We start from the raw sequence: 12,248 nt of genomic DNA, 5'->3' as shown, positions 1-12,248 counted from the left end.
CTCAGCTGTGATTCAAGCTTCACAGTGTGAAGCATGTTAATGCAGTGAAACTGAGACATGGAAACTTCTGGAGAGCCAAATTGCTTTGAAATACCTGTTTGGGAGTGGAAGAAGGGAAGGAGGAGAACAGTTCATCACCAGCATGTGACTGCTTACAGCTCTCAGTGGGAAGGGAGTCTGTACTCATGCCTGTGCCACTGTAGGCAAACTCAGGAGTTACTGCAACTCCAGGCAAAAACATCACCAAATTTAAATCCTTTTAACAACCACCACCACTACTTTATCATGAAAGTGCTTAGCTCCAACTAAACCTAAACAACTGCACTAGAAAGTGTCCAGCAAGCAGAAAACAAGGCAGAGCAGCTGCTCCAGCAAATCCACATTTAGAAAGGAAAAGCAAACAAATCAGTCTGAATTAAAAGGTTTCAGATCTTTGCCCTTTGCTGCTCAGCTGCTGAGTCCCTGCAAATGACTCCACTGTTACTGAAGAAAACAGAGGCTAAAGACCTCCAGCTGAAAGAGGCCTATGAGGGACTTTTTACAAGGGCTTGTGGTGGTAGGAGGAGTAATGGATTGAAGCTTGAGAAGGGCAGATTTACATTGGAGATTAAGAAGAAATTCTTTCCAGTGAAGGTGGTGAGACACTGGAACAGGTTGCCCTGAGAGGCTGTGGATGCTCCCTCCCTGGAAGTGTTCAAGGCAACCTGGACTAGTAGAAAGTGTGCCTGCCCATGGCTTGGGACTCAGAACCAGATGATCTTTAACATCCCTTCCAATCCAAGCCATTCCATTCCATGAATCTATGTATAACAAACAAACTTCCTGCACCACTCAGTGCAAGTCAGTGCAAGAAAGTATGACTAGGAATGGGCCACAGACACATGGGCTTCATTATTTTATTCACAGCTGCACTTCCCCACTCTAAAGGCATCCTTTAAATATGGCAAATCACTAAAACTCCTCAAAGTCTCTTTGGTCTCTTCCAGCCTAAGCCATTCTATGATTCCATGTCCCTGCCTATGGTGGGGAGCTTGGAGCAGATGATCTCTAAGATCCCTTCCAACCTAAGCCATTCTGTGATTCCATGTCCCTGCCTATGGTGGGGAGCTTGGAGCAGATGATCTCTAAAGTCCCTTCCAGCCTAAGCCATTCTATGATTCCATGTCCCTGCCTATGGTGGGGAGCTTGGAGCAGATGATCTCTAAGGTCCCTTCCAACCTAAGCCATTCTATGATTCCCTGTCCCTGCCTATGATGGGGAGCTTGGAGCAGATGATCTCTAAAGTCCCTTCCAACCTAAGCCATTCTATGATTCCATGTCCCTGCCTATGGTGGGGAGCTTGGAGCAGATGATCTCTAAGGCCCCTTCCAACCTAGGCCATTCTATGATTTCATGTCCTTGCCTATGCAGGGGAGCTTAGAGCAGTCTTTGCACTGTGGCAAGCAGGACTTCTATTACCTTAGGCTTTACAATTACTTTGTGCTTTTAAAATATGCAGGTTCCTAATGGATGGCTTTTACATTTTGTCTCTGCCAAAAGCATGGGTCAAGTTTCCACTCAGTGAAGTGCACTAAGAGAGAAAAAAATTATGCCACACCATAAAGTTGATCAGCTGCATTACTCTGTAGTGATGGATGAAGTACTTTGGAGAACCTAAAATGAGTAACAATATAAAAGTAGAAGAAAAGATGGAGTAGAAAGAGAAAAAACTGACTGCCTGTAAGAGGATGGAGTAGAAAGAGAAGAAACTGACTGCCTGTAAGAGGATGGAGTAGAAAGAGAGGACCCTGACTGCCTGTAAGAGAGAGACAGGTGTTGATTAGCATAAGTGGGTCTGTGAAGATGAATTTTACCCCTAACACTTACTTTAATAGTGATCTAATTCTTTCTTGCTAGGTAAGATGGGAGCAGCAGTAATCACCCACGACTCACAGACCTTCCCTTTAATGATATTCAGGCCTTTAGTGCTGTCACATCAGCAAAATGAAACAGCACAGCTGGAGAGTACAGAACAGAATGGAGAGAGAGGATTCTGCCCCTCTGCTCTGCTGAGACCTTAACTGCAGTGCTGTGTCCAGCTCTGGAGCCCTGTAGTGGTTTGAAACTAACACTCAAGCCTGGTTCTAAATTATAAACAGAACAGGAAAAATCCAAAGATGTTGAGTAGGAAAAAAAAATAGTAAAAGGTAAAGAAAAGAGAAGATTGGATGCAAAAGAAAAAATAATAGGTCATAGAATCTAGAGTCAAGCAGAATCAATCACAGAATCAAGAACCTCCAAGCTCAGCCAGTCCAACCTAGCATCCAGCCCTATCCAATCAACCAAACCATGGCACTAAGTGCCCCAGCCAGGCTTTGCTTCAACACCTCCAGGGATGGTGACTCCACCACCTCCCTGGGCAGCCCATTCCAATGCCAATCACTCTCTCTGGCAGGAACTTCCTCCTCACATCCAGCCTAGACCTGCCCTGCCACAACTCGAGACTCTGTCTCCTTCTTCTGTTGCTGGTTGCCTGGCAGCAGAGCCCAACCCCATATGGCCACAATCTCCCTTCAGGTAGCTGCAGACAGCAATGAGCTCTGCCCTGAGCCTCCTCTGCTGCAGGCTGCACACCCCCAGCTCCCTCAGCCTCTCCTCACAGGGCTCTGCTCCAGGCCCCTCACCAGCTTTGTCGCCCTCCTGTGGACACACTGCAGTACTGCAACATCTCTCTTGAATTGAGGGGCCCAGAACTGGAGCATCTACTAACCTTTTAACATCTCCAGGCATGGTGACTGCACCACCTCCCTGAGCATCCTGTTCCAATGACTGACCACTCTTGCAGCAAAAAAACCAAAAATCTTCCCACACTTATTTCATCCTTGTTTGTTTCAGGGGACTTAAGATCCTTCCATCACATAAAACTGTCTGACCTATCACAATAACCTACCAAAGGTGTCCTTACCACACTGCCTCCACAGCCCTCAATTTTCTTAATGGTTAAAATATATATATGTATATTTTACAACTCTAACAATAATCTCTGAGATGCTGTTCAAGGAGGAAATATGAATCACAGAATGGTTTAGGTTGGGTAGAGTCCAATGGGATGGGGTTCAATAGCTCCAAGTGCAGGGTGCTGCACTTTGGCCACAACAACCCCATGGAGAGATACAGGCTGGGGTCGGAGTGGCTGGAGAGCAGCCAGACAGAGAGGGATCTGGGGGTACTGACTGATACCCACCTGAACATGAGCCAGCAGTGTGCCCAGGTGGCCAAGAGAGCCAGTGGCATCCTGGCCTGCATCAGGAATGGTGTGGCCAGCAGGAGCAGGGAGGTCATTCTGCCCCTGTACTCTGCACTGCTTAGACCACACCTTGAGTGCTGTGTTCAGTTCTGGGCCCCCCAGTTTAGGAGGGACATTGAGATGCTTGAGCGTGTCCAGAGAAGGGCGACGAGGCTGGGGAGAGGCCTTGAGCACAGCCCTACGAGGAGAGGCTGAGGGAGCTGGGATTGGTTAGCCTGGAGAAGAGGAGGCTCAGGGGTGACCTTATTGCTGTCTACAGCTACCTGAGGGGTGGTTGTGGCCAGGGGGAGGTTGCTCTCTTCTCTCAGGTGGCCAGCACCAGAATGAGAGGACACAGCCTCAGGCTGTGCCAGGGGAGATTTAGGCTGGAGGTGAGGAGAAAGTTCTTCACTGAGAGAGTCATTGGACACTGGAATGGGCTGCCCGGGGAGGTGGTGGAGTCGCCGTCCCTGGGGCTGTTCAAGGCAGGACTGGACGTGGCACTTGGTGCCATGGTCTGGCCTTGAGCTCTGTGGTAAAGGGTTGGACTTGATGACCTGTGAGGTCTCTTCCAACCCTGATGATACTGTGATAGAACCTCAAAGCTCATCCAGTTCCAACCCCACACTATAGGTAGGGACACCTTCCACTAGAACAGGTTGCTCAAGGCCTCATCTAACCTTAAAAGCAATAAGAGCAGTATCAGATAGAGCAAACCTCAGTGTTTTCCACCAAGTCAGCCAAGAGAAGACTGCTCAGCTCCATTCTCACTCTCAGGATGTTTCAAAGAGCTACAATAAAGCTTTGTATCTTCTACAGGAGAAATGATCACAGCTTCTAAGTGGTGCAGCTGCCAGCCAACATTAACATTTACTTTTCTGGTACCATAGGGGATGAAGCAACAGTTCCCTCCTCAGGTCTGCAGGATTACTCTCAAACAACTGCAGGAAGCATAATCTCCTTGTTTAAAACACCTGCTCACGTCGCTTCCCTTGGCACGGCTAGCTGGGAACATGTGGAATCATTGAATCACAGCATGCCAGGGGCTGCAAGGGACCTCCAAAGCTCAGCCAGTCCAACCCCCCACCACAGCAGCATCACCTAGAGCAGATCACATTGGAATGCATCAGACAGTTCTTGAATATCTGCAGAGAGGGAGACTCCACAACCCCCTTGGGCAGCCTGTTCCAGTGTTCTATCACCCTCACAGGGAAAAAAATCCTCCTCAGGTTCAAATGGAACCTCCTATGTCTCAGCTTGCACCTATTGCCCCTTTTCCTGTCACTGGGCACCACTGAGAAGATGTGGAAGAGCCCAAGTGTCCCAGTTTGAGGCCTTGAGCTACCCAGGATTGGAGAACACAAACGACTCTTCACAGAAGCACAGAGTTAACCAGGTTGGAAAAGACCTCTAGGATCATCGAGTCCAACTTATCACCTAACCCTTCTCATTAACTCCACCATGGCACTAAGTGCCTCTTACTCCTTTTCAGATGATACTGAAGGATGATACTGCACACTGGTTGGTTTATATTTACAAGAGCATATAGACTGGATGTGAGGAGGAAGTTTTTCAGCATGAGAGTGGTGAGAGCCTGGAATGGGTTCCCCAGGGAGGTGGTTGAGGCTCCATTCCTGGAGGTGTTAAGGTCAGGCTGGATGAGGCTGTGGCCAGCCTGATCTAGAGTGAGGTGTTCCTGCCCATGGCAGTGGGGTTGAAACTAGATGATCCCTGTGGTCCCTTCCAACTCTGACTGATTCTATGATTAATTGCCTCAACTAAATCACCTGGGACAAGCAGGTCCATCCCTCTGCCCCTGTGGTTGCATTAAGGGAGACCCAGGATTCCTCAGACTACCACACCAAGTGTAGGCCAAGTAGGACTCACCGCTGGCCAAACATCAGGGTTGACTTTGTCTCTGCTTCGTTGAAGACAGAAGGAGAACAGCATATCACAATGGTGGTTCTGCAGTTGCCCCCAAGGGAGTCCTGAAGTATCCGGGTCATTTTGCTGTCTCGGTAGGGAACGTGAGTTTTCTAAGCAACAGCAGGAGAGAGAGGAGACCACAGCAACATTTTCATGAGAGACATCACGAGCTGACCACGACAGGTTTAGTGGGGTTGAAGTTGAGGAGTAATGGCTTTGATTGTGCTGAGATTGGAGAAGCACTCAAGTGAAACCACTGAGAAGTAGTTTCTTTTCTTCAGCACAAGAGCAAAAGCATCACCGCTTTGTGGCTAACGTCTCCTTCTCCCCAGAATGAAAATGGAAGCTTATTTTATTATGAGCATGGCAAAGACACAGACAAATAAAAAGGCATTCTTTAATAACACACAGCAGGATTACTTACAGTTCCTTCTGCCAGGGCAGATATCACATTGCCTAAAGCAGACAAGGACTTATTGATGTTTTTAGCTTCGTCCAAAACGGCGCCCTCTGCTCCGGTCTTGCTGACCTGCCAAAGAGAGCAGGCAACAGTCAGGCTGGGCTGCACCAACACAGCTCCACTGCAGACACTGCAACACCTACAGATGCTTGTGGAAGAGAAACAAAGCAAGATTTCTCCTCAGCATGAAGAAGAATACTTTGATATGTACTGTAACCAGTGGGGTCCCACAGGGGGCAGTACTGGGGCCAGTTCTGCTCAATATATTCATCAGTGACCTGGCTGAGGGCACAGAGGGCACTGTCAGCAAGTTTGCTGATGACACCAAACTGGGTGGAGTGGCTGCCACAGCAGAAGGCTGTGCTGCCAGACTGGCACAGGCTGCAGGGGTGGGCAGGGAGAAATTGAATGGAATTCAACAAGGGCAAGGGGAGAGTCTGGCAGCTGGGAAAGAACAACCCCAGGGAGCAGGACAGGTTGGGGACTGAGCTGTTGGAAGGCAGCAAAAGGGAAAGGATCATGGGGGTCCTGGTTGATGGGAGGTTGGCCATGAGTCAGCAATGTGCTTTGGTGGCCAGGAGGTGCAATGCCATTCTGGGATGGATTAGAAGGGCTGTGGCTAGTAGGTCAAGAGAGGTTCTCCTGCCCCTCTACTCTGCCCTGGGTGATCTGATGTAGCAGAAAGTGTTGGAGATTTTAGGGGGTTGCACTTCACAGTGATAGTTTTGATCTGCTCTTTTTGAAGCAGGTTGGAGGCTTTTAAGGCCAGGCTGGATGTGGCTCAGGGTGATCTGATCTAGTGCAAAGTGCTGCAGATTTTAGGGGTTTGCCTTTCACACTGTGTGTTGGTTTGAGGCTAACTGAATATCTTAATGAGAGAAATTAGATAATTGGCTGTGGAAAGAAAATAATGGTGAAGTTTGTATCACTTCTTGGTTTGCTGAGAAGGATAAAAAGCTAAAATGTAAATAATTTGTTCCACTCTGGTCTGTGATGCTGGGTCCCTGCTGAGACTACAGCTGGAATACTCTGTCCAGTTTTGGGCTCCACAGTTCAGGAGAGAAGAGGGACCTGCTGGACAGAGTCCAGCAGAGAGTCACAAGGATGAGTGGGGGTCTTGAGCATCTCTCCTATGGAGAGAGACTGAGAGCCCTGGGGCTGTTTAGGCTGGAGAAGAGAAGGCTGAGAGGAGATCTGATCCATGTATACAAATATCTGAGGGGTGGGGGTCAAGTGCCTGGGGCCAAGCTCTTTTCAGTGGTCAGCAGCAAAAAGCCAAGGAGCAACAGCTGCAAACTGGAACAGAGAAGGTTTAAGCTCAGCATGAGGAGAAACTTCTTTGCAGTGAGGGTGCCAGAGCCCTGGAGCAGGCTGCCCAGTGAGGTTGTGGAGTCTCCTTCTCTGCAGACTTTCCAAACCTGCCTGGATGCATTCCTGTGCAGACTACCCTAGAGGATCTTGCTTTGGCAGGGGGGTTGGGGTCAATGATCTCTGGAGGTCCCTTCCAACCTCTAAGGTTCTGTGATTCTGTGATCTATTCACTTCTTCTGCTCTAAGATCTCTCCTCTAATCTTGTCTAACACATAACAACCTAAGCTTTGCTGGTTGCTTTGTTTGTCTGGGAAAGTAGAGGGAGAAAAGAGAGAGGGTAGCTTGGAGCCCCTTCTGGGGAGCTTTATTTGCCCAGGAGGGAGTTTGGATTGCTGAATTGTTTCTACTTTGTATCTAATTGTACATAGATTGTGTCTAGATGCTTGTAAATCCTGCTTTGCTGTAAAGAGAGCTCCATCTTACTTCCAAGCCATCTGAGCTGGTCTGGTAAATTTCAATAGTGGGGCGTAGGGGGAACTTCCTAACCCATCACACACTGATAGTTTTGATCTGCTTCTTTTGAAGCAGTTTGGAGGTCTTTAAGGCCAGGCTGGATGTGGCTCTGGGCAATGCAATTCAGTGTGAGGTGCCCCTGTGCACGGCACAGGGGTTGGAACGAGATGATCCTTGAGGTCCCTTCCAACCCTGACAATTCTGTGAAACCAATGATAACCAAAGACTTGTGCAAGACCCAGCTAGAGCTTCACACCCCCAGTTTGGTCACCCCCCTGAGATCATTCACCACCTTAGGAACAAGGCAAGGTTTACCTTCTCGCTTCCAGCCAAGTCGACCAGGTAAAGCTTTCCACTGAGTTTCTTCTCAGTTTCCACATTCTCTTGTTTAATATTAATGAGGAAGATACTGTGGCTCCTAGAGCTGTGTTCATTCATATCTGCAATTATATTTGACAGGTTTTGGTTTAAATGACTTGAAAAACCAGCCCAAAATTCCAGCAGAGCTGCTCCTATGGCTAAGCAAATTCCAAAGGACAAAGCCAGCAGTGCCTATGCCAAGAGCTGAAATTAAAGCTCATAGATTTCAGAACGAGTTCCTACTTTCCCCTAACATGGCCAAATTAACCAAATTGATGATAAATACCAGCTTTGGAGGGAAAAAATGAACTATTTGTTGAGATTTTCTCTCCTTTTATTTTTTTTAAGTCTTTTTATTCCCCTGAAGCAAGAAAATTCGACCAGAAATAGTAAACATAACCCCAAAAAATAATAAGATGAAGAAAAATACCATAACATTTCACAGATACAGTAAGAAACAAAGGCTCTGCCCTTTTCTTCTTCTTCCTGAGTATAACCAGCTCACACAACTAAGTGCTGGGATAAAACAGACACCATCTGCCCATGGTAGGATAAAACAGACACTATGGTAGGAGGGCTGGATCTAGATGATCCTTGTGGTCTCTTCCAACCATGATTGATCCTGTGATTCTATTTAGACACAGAGCTACAATGAGGGTGTATGTTCAGCATCCTGGACAGAGGAGTAACTTTGAGCTGAGAATGCAAAGAGAAGTATTTATAACTGCAGTAAAAAGAGAAGTTAGGCAGGGCTCAGTGCAGTTGTGTGAGGAGGTATCCCAAAGTTTTCCAGCAGGTGTTAAGGTCAGGTTGAATTGGGCTTTGAGTAACCTGTTTTAGTTGAAGATGTCCTTGCCAATAGCAAGGGAGTTGAAGGAGATGATCTTTAAGGTGGTTCCAACCCAAACCATTCTGTGATCCTAAAATTTAGCAAAAGCTTTCACCAAACCCACATTATTTACATTCAGATTGCAAGGGGATTTTTATGGCTTGTGTAGTTAAAAATCCTTCTTCCCTGAGGTAAATCACTCTACCTGGCAGGTAAAACACAAGCACCTAAAATTCCACCTCCCACTTACTTGAAGTTTGACTGTAGCCATGTAGTACCTGAAGCTAAACCATTAAGTAAACCACTTTCTCCTCAGATTTCTCTTTCATGAACCCTATTGCCACCTTCCCCCATTCCCAGCAATGTTTACACCTCTATCTGAAGTCCCTTTTTCTCCTCCAACTCCAAAATTAGTTGCTCTCAATAATGCTTCCAGACCTGCCCCTTGCTGTTTCAGTCTGGGTAAAACTCATTCTCTGCCATCTTTTGTCAGAGCTGTTCTGTTTGCACCTGGATCAAGCACTGGCTGGACAGGAGGGCCCAGAGAGTGGTGGTCAGTGGAGTTAAATCTAGTTGGGAGCTGCTCATTAGTGGTTCCTCAGGGATCTGTGCTGGGACCACTTCTTTTTAACATCTTTATTGATGACCTTTTTCAGGCATGGAGAGTGTCAGCAGTAAGCAGGCAGATGACACCAAGTCAGGTGGCAGTGTTGATTTGAATGTGGGTAGAAGTGCTCTGCAGAGGGACTTGGATAGGTTGGATCCATGGGCCAGTATTAATGGGATGAGTTTCAACAAGGCCAAATGCCAGGTCCTGCCCTTGGGTCACAACAACCCCAAGCAATGCTACAGAGTTGGAGCAGTGTGGCTGGAAACTGCCTGGCAGAAAGGGACCTGGGGGTTGTAAGAGAAGAGCTGAAGATGAAGTAGCAGTGTGCCCAGAGGGACAAGAAGGCCAACAACATCCTGGCTGGTATTAAAAATGCTGTGTCCAGCAGGAGCAGGGAGGTTATTGTCCCCTTGGACTCTGCTCTGGTCAGGCCACACCTTGAGTATTGTCTGCAGATTGGGGCACCACAATACAAGAGAGAGGTGGAGGTGCTGGACCCAGTGCAGAGGAAGGCAATGAAGCTGGGGAAGGGCCTGGGGAATAAATCTTACAAGGAGTGACTGAGGGAGCTGGGGATGGTTAGTGTGAAACAGAGGAGGCTGAGGGGAGACCTCCTTGCTGTCTACAACTACCTGAAGGGACACTGAGGAGAGGCTGCTGCTGGGCTCTTCTCACAGGTCGTTGGAGACAGAACAAGGGGGAATGGCCTCAAGCTGAGGCTGGGAAAGTTTAGACTGGACTTTAGGAAAAAGTCTTTCATGGAGAGAGTGGTGAGGGGCTGGAATGAGCTGCCCAGGAGTCACCCACCCTGGCTATGTTTAAGGGTGGTTTGGCTGTGGTGCTTAGGGCTATGGTTTAAGGTGAACCTTGTAGAGCAGGGTTCTAGGTGGGACTTGGTGATCCTGAGGGGCTGTGCCAACCTGCATGTGTCTGGGACAGGTAGGTGAACAGCCAAAGGTGTGTTTGGATATTTGGGGTTCAAGAGAGCAGCAGAAACAATGGGAGGAAAAGAGGGAATCTATTTCTTGGAGTGTGAGGAGAAAGACGTGGGAAAGCTAAAGCAATACAGGATGTAACAGAGCAAGAAGACAGAGACATGGTATAAAAGAAGCTGCCTAGGGCAGCTTAACAAAATTAAACCCCAAAATTCCATGCCCAGAAATCCACCCCACCACCAAGATTTGAGACACAAGCTTGGATCAAAGACATTCTACATTATAAATTGGGAGCACGACAAAAATCCCTGCCCTTTTGTCAGCACACTGCTAGCAGGCTGCCTGCAATACAATCTCAACAAATTTGGCAGAGGCTGAAATGATTATTATGGGGTTTAATTCAAGATTTGCTCTCTTTGCCATCATTAGAACTCAGTCCAAGCCACTGATTCCCTGGGATAGCTCAGAGGAGATAAACAGGCGGAGGCTGCTCATTGCTCTGCAGTCTTTGCTGGCTGTTTGAGCAATGAACCTGAGTTCTTTACCTTGCAGCACAAGACACATTGTTGAAGTCACATAGAATTTCCAAATGTCTATCTGCATAATGGGGAACAAGACCTATTTTGATGTTTTATCTACCACTACTGGATAATGACATATTAAATAGAGGGGTTCTGCAAACAGAAGGTCAATGCAAGTTACCCTATGCAGTGAAGCTGTAAAAACCAAAAGGCCAAGCTCTATCCATTTCCACTGTTCACCTAAGTAACAACAAGTGCTTTGTGAGCAGGAGGAATCATTGCACCACTAAGAAGCTCCAGCAACCCACAGCTGGAGGCAGAAAGGGCTCCAGAGAATACTTACTGGTGACAGCTACGTGACGGTTAGCTTTGCCTTCATCAATGACATCCAACACTTCTTCTGGGCTAGATACAAATCTTTCTGTACAACCCTAGTGGCAAAACAGAGAGGTTCAGGCAGAAGTCCCAATACTCCAAATGCTGTCAGGAAAACTATTTAGCAACTGATGAAGCAAATCATTAGAAGAACCATCAACATTCAACACGGTCATTAGCCAGGCAATGGACCAGAGTGTGCCTTTGCATGACTTTCAGGAGGAGTCCACAGGATCATATGAGAGAGAATTGTCTTTCAGAGGATTAAAGCAATATGCCCTTGTGGCACCCTGGGAGGCATCATGAAAAGTGTGGCCAGCAGGGCTAGGGAGGTTCTTCTCCCACTCTACCCTGCCTTGCTGAGACCACAGCTGGAATACTCTGTCCAGTTTTGGGCTCCACAGTTCAGGAGAGACAGGGAGCTGCTGGACAGAGTCCAGTAGAGAGCCACAAGGATCAGTGCGGGTCTTGAGCATCTCCCCTATGGAGAGAGACTGAGACTGTTTAGGCTGGAGAAGGCTGAGAGGAGATCTGATCAATGTGCACAAATATCTGAGGGGTGGGGACCAAGTGCCTGGGGCCAAGCTCTTTTCAGTGGTCAGCAGCAATAAGCCAAGGAGCAACAGCTACAAACTGGAACAGAGAAGGTTGCAGCTCAGCTTGAGAAAAAACTTCTTTGCAGTGACAGAGCCCTGGAGCAGGCTGCCCAGAGAGGTTGTGGAGTCTCCTTCTCTGGAGACTTTCCAAACCCACCTGGATGCATTCCTGTGCAAACTACCCTAGGGATTCCTGCATTGGCAGGGGGGTTGGACTGGATGATTTCTGGAGGTCCCTTCCAACCTCTGAAGTTCTGTGATTCTGTGAAAGACTCAGTCCAGTCCAAATAACCAACAGAAACCAGTTTCATACCCAAATTAGTTTTTCTCTCTCAAACTGCAAAGCAAGAGCAGACTTTTTACAAAGGCTTGCAGTGATAGGATGAGAGGGAATGGATCAAAGCTGGAAGAGAGTAGACAGTTTAGGAAGAAATTCTTTAGAGTGAGGGTGGCACAGGTTGCCCAGGGAGGTTGTGGATGCCCCCTCTCTGGAGGTGAGACCTTGAGCATCTTGGGCTAGTGGGAGATGTCCCTGCCCATGGCAGGG

The 12,248-nt window shown here is 47.7% G+C and overlaps 1 protein-coding gene across 2 annotated transcripts in view; it reads right to left on the bottom strand.

Moving 5' to 3' along the window:
* The window catches only part of KIF5C (kinesin family member 5C), a 122,796-nt gene that overhangs the window by 51,814 nt on the left and 58,734 nt on the right, over positions 1-12,248 (bottom strand). For both annotated transcript variants that reach the window (XM_064154799.1, XM_064154792.1), the window contains exons 7-10: positions 11,074-11,161; positions 7,791-7,915; positions 5,616-5,720; positions 5,153-5,301 (exon numbers count right to left, since the gene is read on the bottom strand). In XM_064154799.1, the coding sequence (XP_064010869.1) occupies positions 5,153-5,301; positions 5,616-5,720; positions 7,791-7,915; positions 11,074-11,161 (467 nt within the window). The remainder of the gene's footprint in view (positions 1-5,152; positions 5,302-5,615; positions 5,721-7,790; positions 7,916-11,073; positions 11,162-12,248) is intronic.

This window comes from Pogoniulus pusillus, chromosome 2 (genome assembly GCF_015220805.1).
Source record: "Pogoniulus pusillus isolate bPogPus1 chromosome 2, bPogPus1.pri, whole genome shotgun sequence".
NCBI lineage: Eukaryota > Metazoa > Chordata > Aves > Piciformes > Lybiidae > Pogoniulus > Pogoniulus pusillus.
Note: the sequence above shows the minus strand (reverse complement) of the source record. Positions and strands in the feature narration are given on the sequence as shown.